The sequence below is a fragment of the Anabas testudineus genome, chromosome 7, assembly GCF_900324465.2.
Source record: "Anabas testudineus chromosome 7, fAnaTes1.2, whole genome shotgun sequence".
Taxonomy (NCBI): Eukaryota; Metazoa; Chordata; class Actinopteri; order Anabantiformes; family Anabantidae; genus Anabas; species Anabas testudineus.
In genome coordinates, this window is record NC_046616.1 from 265,278 (window position 1) to 286,134 (window position 20,857).

Sequence of the window (20,857 nt, forward strand, 5' to 3'; positions counted from 1 at the left end):
CGTTATAACGATATGGTTCAACATTACTTGGCATCCTGAGGACCAGCTTCATAATAACTTGCAGCATCATAAGCTAAACTTGATTAAGGCGGAATGTGTTCGGCAAGGCAGCTGAAGCGCTGCATTATGGGATTTGTAGTATTAGCAATGAATGAATGCGCTGTATAATACCATTTGGTAAAGCCTCGCGGGCCAAATATAATTACACTGCGGCCAAATTTGGCCCGCGGGCCAGAGTTTGACACCTATGGATTAAACGGTGAGCAGAAGTGTCTGTTGGTGACTGATCTGCTCCAGGACTGACAGGGTTACAGAATAAACAAGAGATAACATAAAAGATCAGGACTCAGGAGTTTGGACTGAGACTTTTATTTCCATAACTTTGATTGAATGAAGATAATGTTGGAGGTAGAGGAATTTCTGGCAGGTGCTGGGAAAAATAAAGCATTAACACGAAACAAGATGCTGAACATGTGACCTGATTATGACAACATTGTACAAATGGAAAAAAGCATGTGAGACATATAGACTGCATGATAAACAGTCAGATTTAAATATTAAAAAAATCTATGAAAGTGAGGGTTAAAATCAGCAGGATCTAATAATAATTTAAATACTGTGAAGATTTGATGACAGAATCACAAATACTGTTATTTAATGTCAGAATCAAACTGACATGAATTAACAGTCGTACGTGAGATGATTGGTTTTAACCGAGCAGCAGAAGAGCTGATGATGCCGCTTCGTACCTTGATGTACATAAACTGTAAATCTGTAATTCATGTGAACTGTTGTTGTTTTTCAGTGTAGTGAACGGAAATGCTTCATCAACGTAAAGAAATGTGTGGTGACATTTCATTTACCACCACATGATGTTTTTCTTGTTTGTCTTAAATACAAATTTATCAGAGATGTAACGGATTCAAATATCTGAAATCTGCGACGCAGCACATAGCTTCACCATCTGCGCTGAAGTCTTCGAGTGCTTCCGACATCTTTGTTTCTTAAGAACAACACATCACCATGTGCGGGTTGATGTCAAATTGTTAAAACAGTCATTTGTGTTTGTCAGGGACATAATCCAGTTCATCACTCTCCTCTGGTCCTCTGGACTCCTCAGAACTCCTTCCTCCATCTGCAGAAATACACGAGACAACAGACTGAGCTGGAACAAAACACCGTGAGACAGGAGACAAGCTTCAACATGAGGTGGAAGTAATTCGATTAAAAAGAAAGTGTGAGATACTGAACAAAATCTCAGACGGGCTAAAATAAGATGTGAAATGACATAAAGCTAAATATTAGAGGATAAAAGGAGATTGGATTAGGATTCAATTAAAATGTGATGTGATATAGAGATAACAGATGAAACAATTGGAATAAAACTGAATTAGAGACCAAATAAAATGAAGTTAGATGTGAGACGAGATAGTGAACAAAACAGATAATCCAGAAACATTTGTTCTCGATGGGATGTGAGATAAGAAGACAGGACATGAGATAAGACATCGAGATGATACAGAAATTAACCTCATCAATAACTTGACTGAATGTGACATAAAGAAAAACTGTAGCACGTTCACACTGTGACATAAAACAGATCTTTTCACATACAGATATCGTCAGACGACAGCAGCTCTGGAGTTTGGATCCTCCCCACCTCGTACTGGGTTTTCTTCTCCAGGAAACGCTGCTTACTGGGATTCATGTAGACTAAGCATAAGACAGAGAAAAGGAGGTGTTTCAGATTTAATCTAAAGTCTATTAAAAGAAAAATAAACTGTACGAGTAGAGCTCCACTGTTCTATCAAATCAGATATTAGTGAATAATGCATGAAACTAATGCAGTCTGGTCCTTTAATGATGAATTTGATGTACCCAAGGGCCCCGAGGACGATGACTGCAGGGACCCTGCAGGAGAGAGGCATTCTAGGATGCTTCCTGTGGAAGTGTCTGGTCCTGTGGAGGCCCCTACCACAGCCTTGGCTCTTGGCCTGTCAATAGTACAGATGGGCTGAGGAGGAAAGCTGTACTGGTCCTCAGTAGGGACTGAGGGCTGGCTGAACTGGGACTCTGTGGGCCCAGTTGTATAGTGATACTGGTCTCTTATGGATGGAGATAGAGACCGAAGGTTGTACTGGGAGAAACCTCGACTCTCATCAGTTTCACACGGATCGGCGAATGAGGAGGAGGTGGTGGTCGTAAGGGAAGAGGAGGAGGAGTGCAGTGGGTGAGGAGAAGCGAGGGAGCTGAGGGACGAGAAAGAGGAATGGGATGACAGGCAGGGCTGGTACATGTCCTCCAATGGTCCCAGTTTGGACAGCTGGTTGGACAGAGCTTCCACACTGGAGTCCAGGGAGAAGGCAGGGTGGGGAAAAGAGTAGGAAGGAGGGAGTGGGAGGGGCGAGGAGTTGGTCTTCCTCACCATGTGTAGCATGTCCTTAAGTTTGCCAAAGACCTGAGAGGAAAACACACAGGTGAGGAGGAGGATTCAGACAGGAGCCCTGAGGCACACCACATCCCCATTTTATTCTTAGAACGGTAACGCCTTTCTAGAAAATATTCCCACTTTTTTCCCCCACTATGTATGTATATGTCAGAATATTCCTACCCTCTTTTTACTGTGATTATTAATCCTCTGGTCTTTTTCTTTAGCCTTTATTGGACTGTTTGACAGTAGAGAAGCAGAGAGGAAACAGGGAGAGAGAGAGGGGGGGGGGGGGGGGGGGGGGGGGGGGATGGGTGACATGCAGCAAATGTCTCCAGCTGGTCTCAAACCGGGGACGCTGCAGTTATGTTGCATTCACACAAACCATTACTAGTGCACTTGCTGCTTTATTCGTGAAAATAAACATGTTCTCAGATTACTCTGACTTCAAGAATACTCCCACATTTTTAAAACCGTTGTAATATAAATGTGCTGCTGTACAACTGACCTCACTTTGTTAAAGTCAGAAGGTGTCTGCTGCCAGCGCCCCTACAGGCTGCAGACTTTATTACAACCCTGTCTGTTGTTGATCATGTCAAAATAAAATTATTTAATATTTTACAGTTCATATTTAGAGAAGCTTTATGGTGTTCAACAACACTTACATAAAAAATATTTTTGATGTTTAAAAAATACACAAACCTGAAACCTTTTTACCCAATTATTGCTCATTAACAACTAAAATAAAGTGTAATTGATCACTGACTCATTTTATTTTAAAATTAGTTCTGAACCTGTACAATAAAAAAATTATAGAATAAATGTATTGTGTCCACAGCTGTGAGTGACATTTCCTGTCTCTGACCTCAGTCATGGCCGGTCGCTTCTTCCTCTTTTTGTCCAAACACCTGCAGGCCAAAGCCCCCATCTCCAGAAAGCCCACAGGATCTGCAGCCTGACCTGTGATCAGTCGGTGGTCTAGCTGCTTCCTCCAGGCTGTAGCTGACCAACCAGCTGGACTGTCCTCAGCCTCTCCCACCAGGTCCTTCTACACATGGAGAACCAGAAACACAATAAGCCAAACAGCTAAGAGCTAGAATTGTTTACTGAATGTGTGAATGTTGGACCTGTTGGGGAGTAGACTTTTTGTGGACTGTCCACCAGACTGTGTGTTCTCACCAGGTATCTCTCTCCTGACTTCTGGTCCTTCTCCAGGGCTCGGCGGCCAGTCAGGACCTCCAACAGCACCTAAAAACACACGCACACACAGAATAATGATTTGGTCCTGACCTAAAACTGTTCCTCCAGCCCTGCAGGAGCCTACTGACCCAATGTCAAAACCCAGACGTAGAATTATTAGAATGAAGAAGAGGAAACAACCATCCCAGGATTTTACAACATGGTTTCTGATAAAACCTAAATTATATTTATTTATCTACAGTTTGTCTTGTAAACAGATTTTCTCTGTTCTCTCAGACTCTTTGTGCATCATCCACAGAATCAGTCACTATTGAAAACAGTAAACAAGATGAAACTGATTTTCTATCCGTTGCAATGAGCAAATCTGCAGATTCACAAAAAGCAGATCTCCTGGACAAATGACATTAAAGCGGATCTTATCTAAGCTAAAATAATTTCACTGAGAATTACTGATTATCACAAAGACAGGACACACACACACTTTATAAAACCAGTCAGGGCATGAACAAAACGCTAAAACTGCAGCCTGAACTCCTTCAGCTTGCCTCCAACCTTTGTTCCACTGCTCCTCACTACGACATCTGCTGTGTTGTTCAGCTTCCTGTTGCACACGACACACATGACTTTGTTAAAGGTTTTACTGACCAACTCCAGATGTTTCTGTGATACTGATGTGAAGAGGAACAACATATCTGAACTTAACACTACCTCTCGCATCAGCTCTTGCTACAACTCACCACTCCAAAGCTGTACACATCCACAGCGGTGCTCAGCTCTCCATTCCTCACATACTCGTCAGGCAGGTACGCCAGCGTTCCTCTGACCGTCGCCGTTTTCCCCACCGATGCCGTCTGAGCCGCCGAGCGACACGATGAGCTGCGAGATGCAAACCGAGCCAGACCGAAGTCGGCCAGCTTTGGCTCCAAGTGCCGGTCCAGCAGAATGTTGGAGCTGGGGACACACAGGGATTTCTGTTTCTGTCTGAATCACATTAACAGTTAAGTTTGACATGAACTCATTTGATCTTGTTAACACACAAAAATGATCTGATGCATCACAGCAACAGACTTCCCTACATAGAGTCGTATGTCTAAGTGCATCTCATCAGTCTTCATATTGTCCTGCACCAAATGACCCAAGACATATTCCCCATACGTGGAAAGAATAGAAAGGATAGTATGAACTGTTGTGTTTGTGGAAACATGCACATGTTAAAGCACTAATACAAACACATCAACACGCAACCCTGTCATCAGTAGCACAAGATGAGAAGTTCTCATCATGCAGAGGAATCATCCTGCTACCAGGATGCTGACCTCTTGATGTCTCCGTGGATGAGAGGTGTCCGTATGTCAGGGGGAGAATGAAGAAACTGTAGAGCTGCTGATGCTCCTTCAACCACAGTGACTCTCTGAGTCCAGGAGAGACCTGCACGCTCCTGAGAACACACACATTTAATCACACCAGTGTTAGTAAGGTTCCTCCAGGCGACCAAACACTTCAACTCTTTTTTCATTAAATCTCCAAACCAAACTAACTGATGAGTTAATTCATCTTCGTGTTGGTGGGTGGGTGGGTTACATTGTGTAGCTGGTCCTCCACTGATCTGTTCTCCATGTAGCTGTAGATCAGACACACTGATCCTCCTCCTTCACTGAAACCCAGGAGGTCCACGATGTTGGGGTGTCTGAACCTGATCCAAAGGACAGTTTCATGTGTTTAAAATATAAAGACACTTCATAGGCTGTTTTTAGTTTACTTTAAAGCTTGTCTTTGAACTGTTTCATAACTTCAAGAGTCAAAACATTAATGACTGAACCAGCCAAGAGACACCTGGCCCAATTTATTCTGGCTCTCTGTGGGTTTTCTGCTATTCTGAGCTCAACACGGGGTCACGGGGTCATGGAAAACTGGTACTTAGAAGCTGGGTCTGAACTGGTGCATTCATGTGAAAGGGGAGCAGTAGGTAATCATCAGAACCAGGAATGAGATGGAAGGTGGAACGTGCTAATGATGAGTGATAGAACCTGACTAAGATTAAGGGAGCATTGTGAGCTGTACCCCAAAGTGAGATCAGTGTCATATCCAGTATCTTATCTTCAATTATCTTTACCTGTATAATAAGGCAGGGTTACTTTTAATCAGGTTCTATAACCATGGTAACAGCTGCTGCCCAGCTCACCTGGAGTAGGTGAACTTCAGAGGATCAGATCAAAATCTGTCAAGAGTCCAACTGCTAACCAATCAGAAAAAAAGAGTCATGGTTCCTACAGGATCCTAATGGGACAAACCGGTTTACGGTAAAGTGATAAAAAAAAAAGTATAATAATAATGATCGATAATTTTATAGATGAGTCAAATGGTCAGTCTAAAACAGTTTCTAACAAACTGGGGAGAGTTTAACAAAACTTGCATCAGAGCACATCTTCATAAATAATGTGAACATGATAATAACAGAACCATATGCTTCATCCCCCTGTCCCCCTACCTACTTTGACAGTTTGTCCACTTCATTCTGGAAACTCTCCTTCAGCAGAGTCCAGTCCAGCAGACAGTCCTGCAACAACAACACAGTCCACTTCATCACCAGCAACAACAAAGATGTTTCTGTGAATAAAAACTTTGCCAGGTTCTGACCCCCAACACCTTTCTATTTCTAGGATTAATGGACTCATTCGTGATGATCCAGTTCGGCGCAATGCATACCGGTTAGTTTTCTGTCCGATCTGATACCGACCTGCTCTGACGTCGTAAACAACCACAACCGGCGGCCGCAGATTCTGGAGCCAGATGCTGCAGCTGCTCTCCACCGGCTGTAAGACAGCACGGCATGATGGGAAACACCTGGCTCTCACCTGATATAACATCCGATTGGTTCAACAGGACGTTTTATAGAAACTCTTTTATTTTATTTCAAATATTTTATTAGCCCGAGTTTTTACTGTGAAGATCGATTCTTTTACAGAACAAACGTGATTTATCAGAAAAAATTTTAGACTCAAAGGAGATGATTTAGGGACAGATTAATAAAATAACTGCACAGATGTTTCAGTCCCGACAGATCAGTAATCAAATGTAGATATTTTTATCTATCTTTCTATTGACTGATTCATGTTTGACATTTATAGTTTAATCAGCAAACTGAAACGATGACTGGGGTTCATTATAATTTGAACATTTCATGTGAAATATTTGAGTCATATGATGAAACTCAACATCTGCTGTGAAGCATTTAAACAACAAACTAAAGTTTCTGGTAATTGAGTACAAAGTACCATTTTACTGATTCTCCCAGGATGTGAGTTTTTTTTGCTCTCAGCACAAACAGCAGCGTTTTTTCACTGCAGCATCTCATCTCCGCCCCTGCTGCCTCTGCCTACTCTCGCCTGTTTTACATCTCGAACGAGCCTAATGTTGGGGCCTCCAGTGGCCCCACTGAATTAACCCTCACAGGGAGTTGTGTTTGTGATGGGCTGACCTGTTTAAGCCTCTTCACAGCACAGTCGGTGTTCCTCAGAGTCGCTCGGTACACCACACCAAATCCCCCCTCTCCCACCTGCAGGGAAGAGGAGAACCCATCCGTCCCAGCATGCACCTCTTCATACGACCAGCACATCACACCAGCACCTGCACCGCTGCACGCCTCCACGAGGGGGGGCTAAAGGATGACATCATTATTATAATTATTATTTTTATTATCATCATTATTGTGTGTGCTTGTGTTACCTGGGGGGGTCGGTGCAGGTTGGACTGCAGAATGGAGGGGGGCGGGGCAGGTCTGGGTAGTGGTCTTCCTCCTCCTTCATCTACTGAATAAAGAACACATCTGTTGCTGAAACGTTGACTCTCGTCACTTTGGGCAGAACCTTAGTCCCCCTGAGAATCTGTGACTGGACAAAACATTTCTGCACTTGTTCCCATAGAAGGTGACAAACCACCGTTAGCGTGTATTTACACAGAACTCAGGTCTGGTGAAACCTGAATCTGGTCTGAACTGAATCTGGTCTTGTTTGCTTGCCTTGTTCCTCACTTGTAAGTCGCTTTGGATAAAAGCGTCTGCTAAATGACTAAATGTAAATGTAAATGTAAACTGATCCTGGTTCAACCAAAACAGCGTGAAATGTCTGTGTCAGGTCGGGTAGCGTCAGCCGCAGCTCAGGACTGAACTGGTTACATGTTGGTTAAATTAAAATAACCCATGTGTGTTACCTGCTGTGCTCAGCTTCCAGGTGCTCAGTGTGGGCGGGGACTGAGAGGACTTGGGTGGAGGGTCGAACTGTGAGAGGGAGGAAGAGGGAAGATGAGGAGCAGGAGCAGGAGGAGGAGGAGGAGAGGAGGAAGACTTCAGACTGGACGTCCCTGCAGAAAGAGAAAAGGTCATGCAGACGTTAGAGGTCATGGCAGATGAGAGGTCGTTGCGCGTAATCACAGGTCAGAGGTTAAAGGTCAAAGTCAACTTACAGCACAGAATGACATCACGAGGGCGGAGCAGCTGCAGATGCTCCAATAGGTCTATCAGCTCTCCAACTTTACCGTTCCTGTTCTCCCATTGGTTCATCACCCAGTCAGTCCGCCTCTCCCTCCTCTCAGCCAATCGCACGGCGGTCTGATCCCGCAGGACTTCAGAGGCTAAGAGACAGAAGGTGATGATTGGTCAGGTCCTCCTGTCACTCGTGAGGAAGCTGAGTTCTAAACAGTGGTAAACCTAAAAACTGAACTAAAACACACTCTGGGCTGTTGGTACCGTTTAGTACTCTTCATCTTTAAAATGTAAAAAACGTGCTGCTGGAACCGGAACCAGAGGTCTGGTTCTTCTTTATCTCACACTCACTAGTTACTCTGCTTCGTGGACTGACAAATACCTGTCATGGTCCTGGTCTTGGTCTCAGTGTTCAGTCAGGTCCATAAGTACTAAGACTTTGAACCCAGATCTGTTAAACTGTGACCTGGAAGCTAAAATCTGCATCGAACCCCTGGAGAACTTGCAGAAGGGTTCCACAGGGTGGTGATGAGGAAGTGGACAAATGCCGCTTTTTCACTTGTCCGATACCCTGCCGAACCAGTCCTGGTTAAGGGTTCAGGTTCAGGCAATAAGACAGCATGAATACCAGATTACAATCTGGACATTTTGGACTCAAAGCCATGACAGACAGAACAAAAACTAACGGACCGGAGACTCAAAACCACCGCACAGACCAGAGACCGAACACTACCACAGACAGGTACACCCTGCTCTCAGTCTAAGGCATGGTTCTGACTCACCGAAGCGGGTCCAGTCCAGGTCTGACAGTCCATCCATGACCCGGCAGAACTCCCAGAGGACGGAGGATGGCAGGTTGTAGAGAAACTGAACTCTCAGGTCTCCTCCCGACATCTCCCAACCTAAGACACAAGCTAGCACGCTAATAGCTAACAACAAACAGCGTGGCGCCGGCGTGAAGAGGGGGCGTTCACACCGGGACCTGGATCAGTCCGGACGGGTCCGCAAACCGGTCTTTAAAACTCCGATCAAAACTCTGCCCAGAGTTCAGCTCCGCTGCTTCCGGCCGCCACAAGCCCGCTGCAATAAGAGCCGCTTCCGGTCTGCGCTTCAAAATAAAGGTCCGTTGTACAGCGGTGGAGAGCAGTGGTAACAGTACACAAACACTACAAGTAAAAGTACTACCTAATATTTCCACAGTTGAAATACTGCACACATGCTGTAAAATGTATTTTATGTCCAAGAGTAGCAGTACTTGACAAAGAAAATGTTTTTATCCTTTTTATCAGTAACTATGAGTAAGCAAAGTATTTTTACCAGTGTTGAAATTGATGCTGTTGATAACATGAATGTTTGAGTCCAGATTTGTTCCACATGTGTCTCATTAATCTGGTTTCTGCAGAAATCCAACTTGTTCAGTTTAATTCATGAACAGATTCAAGAAGAGAACAGATCTGTGGTACTTCAGAGACCTGGGGTGGAACAACCAGCAGCTCATTTCAACCCTTTATGTTCTGACAGCCAGAATAAATTATTAACGTTTATTAGTATCTTGTAGATTCTGTTTTAACAATTTGCATAGTAATTAAAGTGCACAGATACACAGAGTGGACCGAACGATCAGAAAATCGAAGTACTCTAGTAAAATACCTCTAGTTACATTTAAGGACTGTATTTATAACACAAATTACTTTATTACATTGTATATTCCTTATGTATGCCTATTTATAATCCAGGACTTTTATTTTGTAAAGGAAGTCCTGAATGGATCTGCTCTGTGTTTTGGCTGTTTCTCATTTCCTTTTTATAAAAAGCATGAAGTTCTTACTGTTAGTCAATTCCTTATCAATTCAATTTTATTTGTATAGTGCCAAATCACAACAGAAGTCATCTCAAGGCACTTTACAGTGTTTAAGGTTTAAGACCTTACAGAGTATAGTGGTATAAAAAAATTTATAGAAAAACCAACAATCCAATTTCAGCAAGCTTTAGGCAACAGTGGAGAGGAAAAACTCCCTTTAGAGGAAGAAACCTCCAGCAGAACCAGACTCATGGTGGGCGGCCATCTGCCTTGACTGGCTGGGGTGAGTGGAAAGAGGAGAGAGAAAAGAACAGCAGGCAACAAAAACAACAACAAGTAGCAAGAACATTGGACAGATGAACTGGATTCTGGAGATGTACAGCTCCAGGCCGAGGATACCTGCAGAAAAGTACAGAGAGAGGGAGACAGAGAGGAAGAAACACAACTACAGGAGAGAGAAGACACAAAGTTAATGACATGAAATGGTAAAATTTGAATGGATAGAGGAGAAAGGAGAGAGGAGAGGAGCTCAGTGTATCAGTAGAGGTCCCCCAGCAGAATAACCTATAGCAGCAGAACTAAGAGATGGTTCAGAGTCAGAGGAAAGTTTGAAGTCTAGTCTTAAATGTGGAGAGGGTGTCTGCCTCCAGAACCAGAACTGGGAGCTGGTTCCACAGGAGAGGGGCTTGGTAGCTAAAGGCTCTGCCTCCCATTCTACATTTGGAAACTCTAGGAACCACAAGTAGACCTGCAGCCTGAGAACATAGAGTTCTGCTGGAAAAATATGGAACTATGAGGTCTTTAAGATAAGATGGAGCCTGATTATTAAGGGATTTATAAGTTAGGAGAAGAATTTTAAATTCAATTCTGGATTTAACAGGGAGCCAATGGAGAGAAGCTAACGTAGGAGAAATATGATCTCTCTTGCTAATTCCAGTCAGAACTCTGGCTGCAGCATTTTGGATTAACTGGAGGCTTTTTAAGGAGTTATTGGGACAAACTATTAATAATGAATTACAATAGTCCAGTCTGGAAGTAACAAATGCATGGACTAGTTTTTCAGCATCACTTTGGGACAGGATGCTCCTAATTTTAACTTTAATGTTTCTCAGGTGAAAAAAGGCAGTTCTAGAGATTTCTTTGATGTATGAAGTGAGGGAGATATCCTGATCAAAGATAACTCCGAGATTTCTTACAGTATTACTTGAGGCCAGAACTAAGTCATCAATGGTGAGAATGTGTTTAGACATAGTGTCTCTGAGATTTTTAGGCCCAAACAGTATAACTTCTGTCTTGTCTGGATTTAGGAGAAGGAAATTGGAGGACATCCAGGTCTTTATGTCTTTTAAGCAGCTTGAAGTTTGACTAATTGATTGGTTTCTCCTGGTTTCATAGATAAATATAGCTGGGTATCAGCTGCATAACAATGGAAATTTATAGAGTGTTTCCTAATAATATTGCCTAAAGAGGACATATATAAAGTGAAAAGAATCGGTCCAAGCACAGATCCCTGTGGAACTCCATAGCTGACTTTGCTGTGCATGGAAGACTCATCATTAACATGTACAAACTGAAATCTATCCGATAGATACGATTTAAACCACTCTAGTGCTGTTCCTTTGATCCCAATGACATGTTCCAGTCTGTGTAATAAAATGTTGTGATCTATAGTGTCGAATGCAGCACTAAGATCTAACATGACGAGTATAGAGAGTAGACCATTGTCTGATGCTAATAAAAGATCATTAGTGACCTTTACCAGTGCTGTTTCTGTACTATGATGTACTCTAAATCCTGACTGGAAATCTTCATACAAGTTATTGCTGCGCAGGTGGTCGTACAATTGCTTAGAAACTATCTTTTCAAGGATTTTAGAGATAGAGGGCAGAATGGATATTGGTCTATAATTCGCTAAGACCCCTGAGTCCAGAGTAGGCTTTTTGAGTAGGGGTTTGACTACAGCAACCATAAAAACCTGTGGTACATAGCCTATTTGTAAAGATAAAGATAAAGATAAAGATAAAGATAAACTTTATTGTCATTGCAACATCGTACAACGAGATTAAGGTGCCAACCAGTCTGTGCCATATATATATATAGAATGAAAGGAATAAAAAAAAACAAAACAACAACAACAAAAAAACAGAATAAATAATCAGAGACAGTCAAAAGACAAAATAAGACACAAACAACCCTTCAGGTAATCAAAGAAGATCACATCACATTGTGCTACGGACCAGATTGATCTGATCTAATATGGACGTGCTGATCAAAGGTAAGACATCCTTGAGGAGTCTAATCGGGATGGGATCTAAGAGACATGTTGATGGTTTAGAGGAATTAATTACTGAAATTAATTCAGAATGATCTACAGGGAAGAAGCAGTCTAAGTACGCGTGTGGTCTTACAAATGAATCTAGAGCTATTGTAGATAGAAGACCATCCATGCCGTATGCATAGAGGATCTGATCAATTTTTTCTCTAATAGATATGATTTTATTTGTAAAGAAATTCTTAAAATCAATGCTGCTGAGAGTTGAGGGAATACTAGGCTCAACAGAGCTATGACTCTTTGTCAGCCTGGCCACAGTGCTGAAAAGAAACCTTAACTTGATCTAATATGCCTCTATTAATGAAGAGTAATATGAGGTTCTAGCTGTATGGAGTGCTATTTTTTAAAAAATATATTATTATCTTCTTTCCAGGCTAGGCAAGATTAATCTAAATTGGTGGAATTCCCCCTCTTTTCCAGCTTACGCAATTCCGGCTTTAAGCTTAAATTTGTGAATTGAACCATGGAGCTAACTTCCTCTGATTCTTTAGCTTCTATTTCAAAGGAGCAATAGTATTGAGTATTGTTCAAAGTGAGGCTACAGTATTATCAACAAGATACTCGACTTTTGCTGGAGTAACATTAGAATGACTGCCCTCCTCTGTGTTGGTACATGGCTTTTGTCACGAGCTGGATGAAGGACTCCATGGCCAGAGATGAAACGGAGTACAGGAAGAGTTTAAGGTTTTTATTAACAACAAGGGTACACGGGAATAAGTCAGACGGATGATTGTCGGCAACTTGTCAGTGCAGCATGACTGTGGAGGTCTGGGTGAACCGTAAGTAGTTGGTGACAGGAAATGGTGGTGTGATGTCATAGCCAATATGGCCAACCAACAGAGAGCATGTGGAGCAGATGGAGACAGTGAATGCCGGGAATGGTGGCTGGCAACAGTGTAATGAGTCCAGGAGAGTGATAACAGTTTGCAGAAGTATGATGGAGGAAACAGTCTAAATCCAAATACAGATTATGATGATAATCCAATACCCAAGTTGCTAATAAAGTCCGGGGATATGTACAGGGCAGAACAACAATAAATCCAACAGGCTGTCATTCGTGGTCAGGGGCAATCCAGGTCATACAAAGTGATAAGGTTCAGAGGGAAGTCCAGCAGGCAAAATCCACAACAGAATAGACAGTCCAGGTCAAAAACACTAGGAGGTCCACACAGAGTTGAAGCAGGGAAAGGAACAATGAGGGAGAGAACAGATCGGGGGACAACACTCGCGTAAAAGGGTGGAAGGGGTGCAAGTCCGGGAAGGGGAATCAGGCAGATACAGGTCCTGGTCTGGCACTGTGAGCAGGGGGAGTAAGCAGAACTCACAGCACCGGGGGTCAGGCAAGAGACAGGGTCCAGGGCAGGCAGAGTCCGAAAAATCCAAAATAAGTCAGTCCAAATGAAATGCTGGATAGTGTTTAGAGGTTGAGAATAGACTATCTGGCCAAGGACAAAGGTGAGCAAGTCTGTATATGTAGTCTGGGGGAAACCAGGTGCAATCAGGTGAGTGAAGGTAATCAGGCTGTGAGGAGGAAACAGGAAATTGCCCAAATAAGGGCATGAGGAGAAGCCAGGCAGCAAGGAGGCTGGAACCATGACAGGCTTTAAAATAAAAGATGGAATCAGTTCATTAAATTGTAAACATGGATTAATAAGCTTAAGTGTAAGATTGCTGCTACCCCTCCACCTGACCTGTGCTTCTAGGAACATGATAATTAACATGACTTGAGGGGGTCGACTCATTCAGAGAAACATATTCATCCTGCAATTCAATTCAATTCAATTCAATTTTATTTGTAGAGCGCTTTTTACAATTGACATTGTCACAAAGCAGCTTTACACAACCAAAGAACAGTACATGAACAGTGTATGTGTATGAGTCATAATAATGTGATTGTCCCTGATGAGCAAGCCGAGGGCGACAGTGGCAAGGAAAAACTCCCTGAGAAGGCAACAGGAAGAAACCTTGAGAGGAACCAGACTCAACAGGGAACCCATCCTCATATGGGTGATTACATGCTGTGTAGGCAGCAGTCCAGTATAACAGTTAAAGTCTTTTAAGTTAATATGGAGTCCAGTTAGTTATTGCAGGCAGACTTGTTCCATTCCTTGACTATCGAGCGTTGAGTCGAGACCTCCAAGAAACAGCTTCCGACGTCCGCCGAGGCCGGGACCGACATCATAGTAGCTTGTGACCAATCCAGTCTCCAAACGCATCCCAAAGGGCAAACGGTGGATCCAGGCGACGAGATCTCCAGCCAGAAGTTGGGCATCAGGACGAGTCAGACAGGTCCAGAGGGCAAAGGGTGGAATGACGTGTAGCTCGACAGAGAGACAGGAAGAGGGAAAAGAGAGAGGGAGAGGGAAAGAGAGAGAAGAGGAGAGATTGCAGTTAGTTGTATTCACAGTCAGATAAAGTTTGAGGTGAATGTATATTTAGTGTAGTGCAGCAGGGACTCCGGCAGGACTAATTATGACAGCCTAACTAAAAGGGTGGGTTCAGAAGAAAACACAGACATGAGGGCTCACTGGGATGTAGAGCAACCAAACACTTCACCATCAACAAACCCGAGTGATCAGTGAGAGTTGGGAAGACAGCATCTAAACATACCAGTTCACCATAATGCTCTACGTCCATGAGTCCTTCCCAGATCTATTTACTCAAATGCTTGACTAAATAGGTAGGTTTTCAGCCTAGACTTAAACACTGAGACTGTGTCTGAGTCCCGAACGCTATTTGGAAGGCTATTCCATAACTTTGGGGCTTTGTAAGAAAAAGCTCTGCCCCCAGCTGTAGTTTTTAGGATACGAGGTACTGACAGGCTGCCAGCATCCTTTGAGCGAAGTAGGCGTGGTGGATCATAAGACACTAGCAGTTCACTTATATAATGCGGCGCAAGACCATTTAATGCTTTAAATGTCAAAAGTAGTATTTTAAAATCAATGCGAAATTTCACGGGGAGCCAATGAAGTGTAGATAAGATAGGCGAGATGTGATCGTATCTTCTGGTTCGAGTGAGGACTCTCGCTGCTGCATTCTGAACTAACTGAAGCTTGTTTATGCACCTGGTTGAACAGCCAGACAGTAAGGCATTACAGTAGTCCAACCTAGAGGTGATGAAAGCATGGACTAATTTTTCTGCATCATTTAGTGACAAAATATTCCTTATCTTGGCAATATTTCTGAGGTGAAAGAAAGCTGTCCTGGTGACATTATCTACATGAGCTTCAAATGAAAGACTGGAATCTAGAATCACACCAAGGTCTTTGACTGTTGCACTAGATGTAACGGAAAGGCCATCTAGAGTTACGGTGTGGTCTAACATCTTGCTTCTAGCTGCAGATGATCCTATAACTAGTACTTCTGTCTTATCAGGATTTAGCAGAAGGAAGTTAATTAGCATCCAGTCTCGTATATCCTTTACACATTGCTCAACTTTATTAAGCAGTTTGATCTCATCTGGTTTTGATGAAACATATAACTGTGTGTCGTCAGCATAACAATGAAAGTTAATACCATGTTTACGGATAATGTTGCCCAGAGGAAGCATGTAGAGGGAAAAAAGCAGGGGGCCTAAAACTGAACCCTGTGGAACACCAAACTCCACTGGAGAGCATGTGGAGTAATCGCCATTTAGATCTACATACTGATAACGATCAGTCAAATAGGACCTAAGCCAGGAGAGGGCCGTTCCCCTAATTCCAACAACATTTTCTAGTCTGTGAAGGAGAATACTATGGTCAATGGTGTCGAAAGCTGCACTGAGATCGAGTAGCACAAGCATAGAGACACTACCCTGATCAGAGGCCAATAGGAGGTCATTTACTACTTTAACAAGGGCCGTCTCTGTGCTGTGATGAGGCCTAAATCCTGACTGATAGAGTTCATGTATGTTATTTCTATGAAGATACGAGGATAGCTGCCCAGCTACTATCTTTTCGAGAATCTTTGAGATAAAGGGGAGGTTTGATATCGGCCTGTACTTTGACAGCTGACAAGGGTCGAGATCAGGTTTCTTGATTAGCGGTTTAATAACTGCTAATTTAAAACACTTTGGGACATACCCACAGCTGAGTGAGGAATTTATGATTGTCAGCAGGGGTTCTATTATTTCTGGCACTATCTGTTTTAGAAAGTGTGTCGGTATAGGGTCTAATGTACAGGTTGAAGATTTTGCAGAAGAGATGAGTGAAATTAGTTCATTCTCTTCAAGAGGAGTAAAGTAATCTAGGTACTGATCTGCTGAGGTTAGCTCGTCACCTGCGTCAACTAAATTGTCTGGTTTTAAAGCTTGAATTTTCTGCCTTATATTTACAATTTTGTTACTGAAAAAGTTCATGAAGTCCTCACTACTGCACAACGTTGTTGTGGAGATATCTGCAGTAGTTTTCTTTCTAGTTAATTTGGCTACTGTATTAAATAAAAATCTAGGGTTGTTTTTGTTGTTTTCTATGAGAGTGGAGAGATACGTTGATCTAGCTGCACTAAGAGCTTTTTTATAGTTCAGGATGCTCTCCTTCCACGCTATCTGGAATACTAACAATTTAGTTTGGCGCCATTTACGTTCTAACTTTCGAGTAGTCTGTTTTAAGACGCGCGTGTCATCGTTATACCAAGGAGCAAGTTTCTTATCTCTGATGACTTTTCTTTTAACTGGAGCTACATTATCTAAGGTATAACGTAATGACGACTCGAGATATTCAGTCGCCTGGTCTAGTTCTGTGGTGTCAGACGGTGATCCAATCAAAGTTGATAACTCTGGAAGATTACTAATAAAGCTCTGTGCGGTAGTTGATGTAAATGTACGTTTAATGCGATAGCGCGGCGCTGGGTATACATTGTTAATATGACACACTGTAGTTGAAACAAGATAGTGGTCTGAGATAACTTCAGACAGTGGGAGCGTAAGTAAATTTCTTATACTTAAACCGAATGATATTATTAAATCTAAGGTGTGACCCGCTTTATGAGTGGGTCCTACTACACACTGATCTACTCCTAGCGAGTCCAATATGGACATAAATGCTGTTCTCAGAGGGTCTTCTGGATTCTCAAAGTGAATATTAAAATCTCCAGCAATTAACGCTTTGTCTACAGAAACAACTAGGTTAGAAAGGAAATCTGCAAATTCACAAAGAAATTCAGAGTAGGGCCCTGGGGGTCTGTAAATGATAATTAGCGGGATCGGCTGAGCAGACTTTATATTTGTATCTATACTTGTTATGTTACTATAAAGACATTCAAAAGCTTTAAATTTGTGTACATGCTTTTGTACGATAGTCAGTTTATCATTATAAATAACTGCGACACCTCCTCCTCTACCAGTCAGACGAGGCTGGTGAATGTAGCTGTATCCAGGAGGAGTTGCTTCATTTAAAGCTACATACTCGTCCTGTTTAATCCAGGTTTCTGTTAAACAGAGTATATCAAACTACTGATCTGTGATAGTTTCATTAACAGTAAGAGCTTTAGATGTAAGAGATCTAATATTTAACAGTCCTAACTTCAGATCAGAGGTGCTGGCTGCACAATCAGTGTGCTCTGAATTTGAGGTCTGTATGTTAATTAAATTATTAAAACAGACTTTCTGGGTTTTTCTAGCTTTTTGTTTAGCTCGAGGAACAGACACAGTCTCAATATGTTGAACCCTGAGTGACGACTCTGTGCAGCTAGCAGACACTTGGTTTAGCCTGTTTGTCTGCTCCCTGTCCTGGACTCTGGGTAGTCAGTGACTAGCTAGGCCTGATCTTAGACTATGAGCTATACTGCAAGAAATGAGAGCAGCACCTTCCCGAGTGGGATGGACACCGTCCTGCCCTAACAGGCCAGGTTTGCCCTCAAAGGTACTCCAATTATCTATGAAGCCCACGTTGTTTTCGGAGCACCACCTGGACATCCAGCGGTTCAGCGACCATAACCTGCTGTAGGTTATGTCACCTCGTCTCATTGGGAGGGGGCCAGAGAAGATTACCACTTCGGACATCGCCTTCGCTAATTTAAACACCTCTTTAAAGTTATTCTTGGTAACCTCAGACTGACGAAGGCGTATATCGTTAGCTCCGGCATGTATCACTATCTTTGAAAAGCTATGCTGTCCTAAGGCCCTAAGATTGCCTTCAATGTCCGGTACCCTGGCCCCCGGGATACACCTGACCACAGCCGCTGGAGCCCCTAAAGGTCTGGCTAGTTTCACGTGTCTCATGATCGAGTCTCCTATGACCAGAGTTCTTCCAGGTTTCTCAGCGGGTGAATCACTGAGGGGGGCAAACCTGTTGGACACAATCCTGCAGATTTCAGTAAGACAGATATATCTGCCCTGTCTGCCGCAATGCAAATAAATGAGTGTGTATCAGCAGCACTAACCCAGCCTGCTGTTAGTAACACCTGAAACATGTGCAGGGCTCTACTTCCTCAGTCTTGCCATGAGATGTCCTCGTTGTTCTTTCTGTTAAAAGTAACAATTGAACCTTTATTAGTTCCCCTGGGGACCACGTCCAGGACACCTCCACATGCAGCCAACAATCAGAATCAGAAATTGAACCACCAATCCTGGGGTTCATGGACAACTTCAACACAGTACTGGACCTGTTTTGCCCATCAAAACAAGAGAATACACAAGTGGCAAACAAAACCCCAAAACCAAAGAACTAGAATGTAAAACTAAGCTAAGCTAAGTAAAACCAGAAAAGTACCAACAGAACATCACTGCCAAAACGGGGACTCACAAAAACAAATGTACAAGGTTCGCAATCCAGGAGCTGGAGAGAGCTAAGGTCCAAATACACAGGGCAGACAAAACACACAATAGATCAAGGGTCGAGACGCGTGGAGAAACATGCGAACATGCGAAGCATAGTGTGGCAACTAACAATCTGGCGAGGACCTGATAACTGAGGGAAGTTTGAATAAGAGCAGAGGGGCACAGGTCAAACTAAGAACGGTGATTGTGTGAAGCTGGAGACCGGAACCAGGAGAAAGACATCAAAATAAGAACACAGGACAGGAAGTGAAAAACAAGGAACATGACACAAAGAATTTAGGTCTTTTACCATCTACAGTTGTCATACTGTTAAAAGATTTAGGGACTTTGGGAAATCTCAGTGAGGAAAGGCCATAGACAGAAACCATGTTTACTCTGAGCCCTCAGGCAGCACTGCATGAGAAACTGTCATGGTACACATGGGCTCAGGAGTTCTTTGGAAAACTGTTGTAGATGTAGTTTGGCGTCCATGTTACACAAAGTCAGAAGCCCAAAGCCTCATGTAAACATGTGTTTACACATTGGCTGGTAGTTTTAGTCTATAAAAAACCAAGTTTACAAGTTTACTTTTCCCAAAGACAAAACCATAAAATAACTAAAGATACAGTTACTGAGAGGAAACAGTCCTTGAGTGATGTTTTCATCTGTTCACAGACAACTGCTCTCACAACCTGCAGCAGGAGTTTCAGCTAGGTTGTTGCTAGAAAGTGGATAGAGGAACAAGAAGATGGACCAGTAAGTTCAAATATACCTGAGATATTGTTTGGTGTCAGGCATTTTATTACATGGCTCATTCATTACACTATAATTTCTACATTACTTAGTCTATGAGGCAGCACATGTGATTTACCACGCTAAAGGTCCAAAATTGATGTAGCAGACCTGCAGCTGTGCTCCAAACAATCAGGGAACAAACTATATTAGTTATTAATATCGGATATTTAAGATTTAAACCAATATGTCTGAGTAATGTTATACTGCTACAGACGTCATCCAGGGCCAACAAAAGATAGCCAACAACCACTGTTTGGGCTTAGCTTGGCCGACAGGAAGACCTCAGAAACTGGAGGCTCATTTAAGTTCACTTCAGTTTATTAATATAAAATCACAGAAATCATCTCAAGGTATTTTGCACAGTACGGTTAAGATCTTACAGAAATCCAACAAATCTCGAGCACCACTAAAACACTGTGGAGAGGAAACCATCCACTGAGTGTCTTGAGAAAATGGGAGTGAGGCTGCTGAGCGTGCAGAGGTGAGTAGGTTGTTCCACCATCATGGAACCACTGAGCTGAAATGTTTAGCCTGGGGTCTTTTGAGGTGAGGTGAGAGGACCACAAGACGTTGTTCTCTGGCAGAGCACAGTGGACGCGAGGGATTGTAGACCAGGATGAGGGAGTTCAGATACCGGTGGTTTTGAGTCTGCAGGGTCAGGGTCAGGACTTTGAACCTGATGGAGCAGTTACAGGAAGCCAGTCCAGAGATCTGAAAAGTGGTGAAACATGTCCTTTTTACTAATCAAAAACTAGATGTGCTGCTGCATTTTGGATCATCTGGAGGTGTGATGGTGCAGCTGGTAACACTATCAGTAAGACACTGAAGTAGTCAGGACCAGATATGAGCAGAGCCTGAACAATGAGATGTGTTGTATGGTCCAAAAGGTAGGGTCTGCTATTTTGGATGTTGAAAGTGGCCAGTCTGCATTATGTGGAGACAGAGGAGATGTGGTCGGTAAAGCTCAGTTGATTGTGACTGATCACCCCCAGGTTTCTGGCAGAGTTAGTGGGAACAATCACTGTGGGCCCTATGTTGATGCTGATGTTGTGTTGTATTGAAGGTCTGGCTGGAAAGAGGAG

General features: G+C 42.9%; 1 protein-coding gene across 2 annotated transcripts; it reads right to left on the minus strand.

Annotated features, from left to right (window-relative positions):
- Positions 1 to 353: 353 nt before the first annotated feature.
- On the minus strand, positions 354 to 9,206 carry irak1 (interleukin-1 receptor-associated kinase 1). 2 transcript variants are annotated; one of them, XM_026368229.1, is made up of 14 exons: positions 8,891 to 9,206; positions 8,090 to 8,257; positions 7,838 to 7,987; positions 7,355 to 7,434; positions 7,107 to 7,286; positions 6,121 to 6,185; positions 5,210 to 5,321; positions 4,945 to 5,066; positions 4,366 to 4,579; positions 3,608 to 3,676; positions 3,294 to 3,476; positions 1,879 to 2,458; positions 1,615 to 1,713; positions 354 to 1,135 (listed from the first exon to the last, which is right to left on the minus strand). In XM_026368229.1, exons 1-14 carry the CDS (start codon positions 9,000 to 9,002, stop codon positions 1,056 to 1,058), a joined length of 2,214 nt encoding a protein of 737 aa, XP_026224014.1. In that variant the 5' UTR covers positions 9,003 to 9,206; the 3' UTR covers positions 354 to 1,055. The 2 variants fall into 2 exon arrangements, with proteins under 2 accessions (XP_026224014.1, XP_026224013.1); XM_026368228.1 differs by having other exon boundaries at positions 7,355 to 7,437; positions 8,891 to 9,205.
- Between the last annotated feature and the right edge of the window lie 11,651 nt (positions 9,207 to 20,857).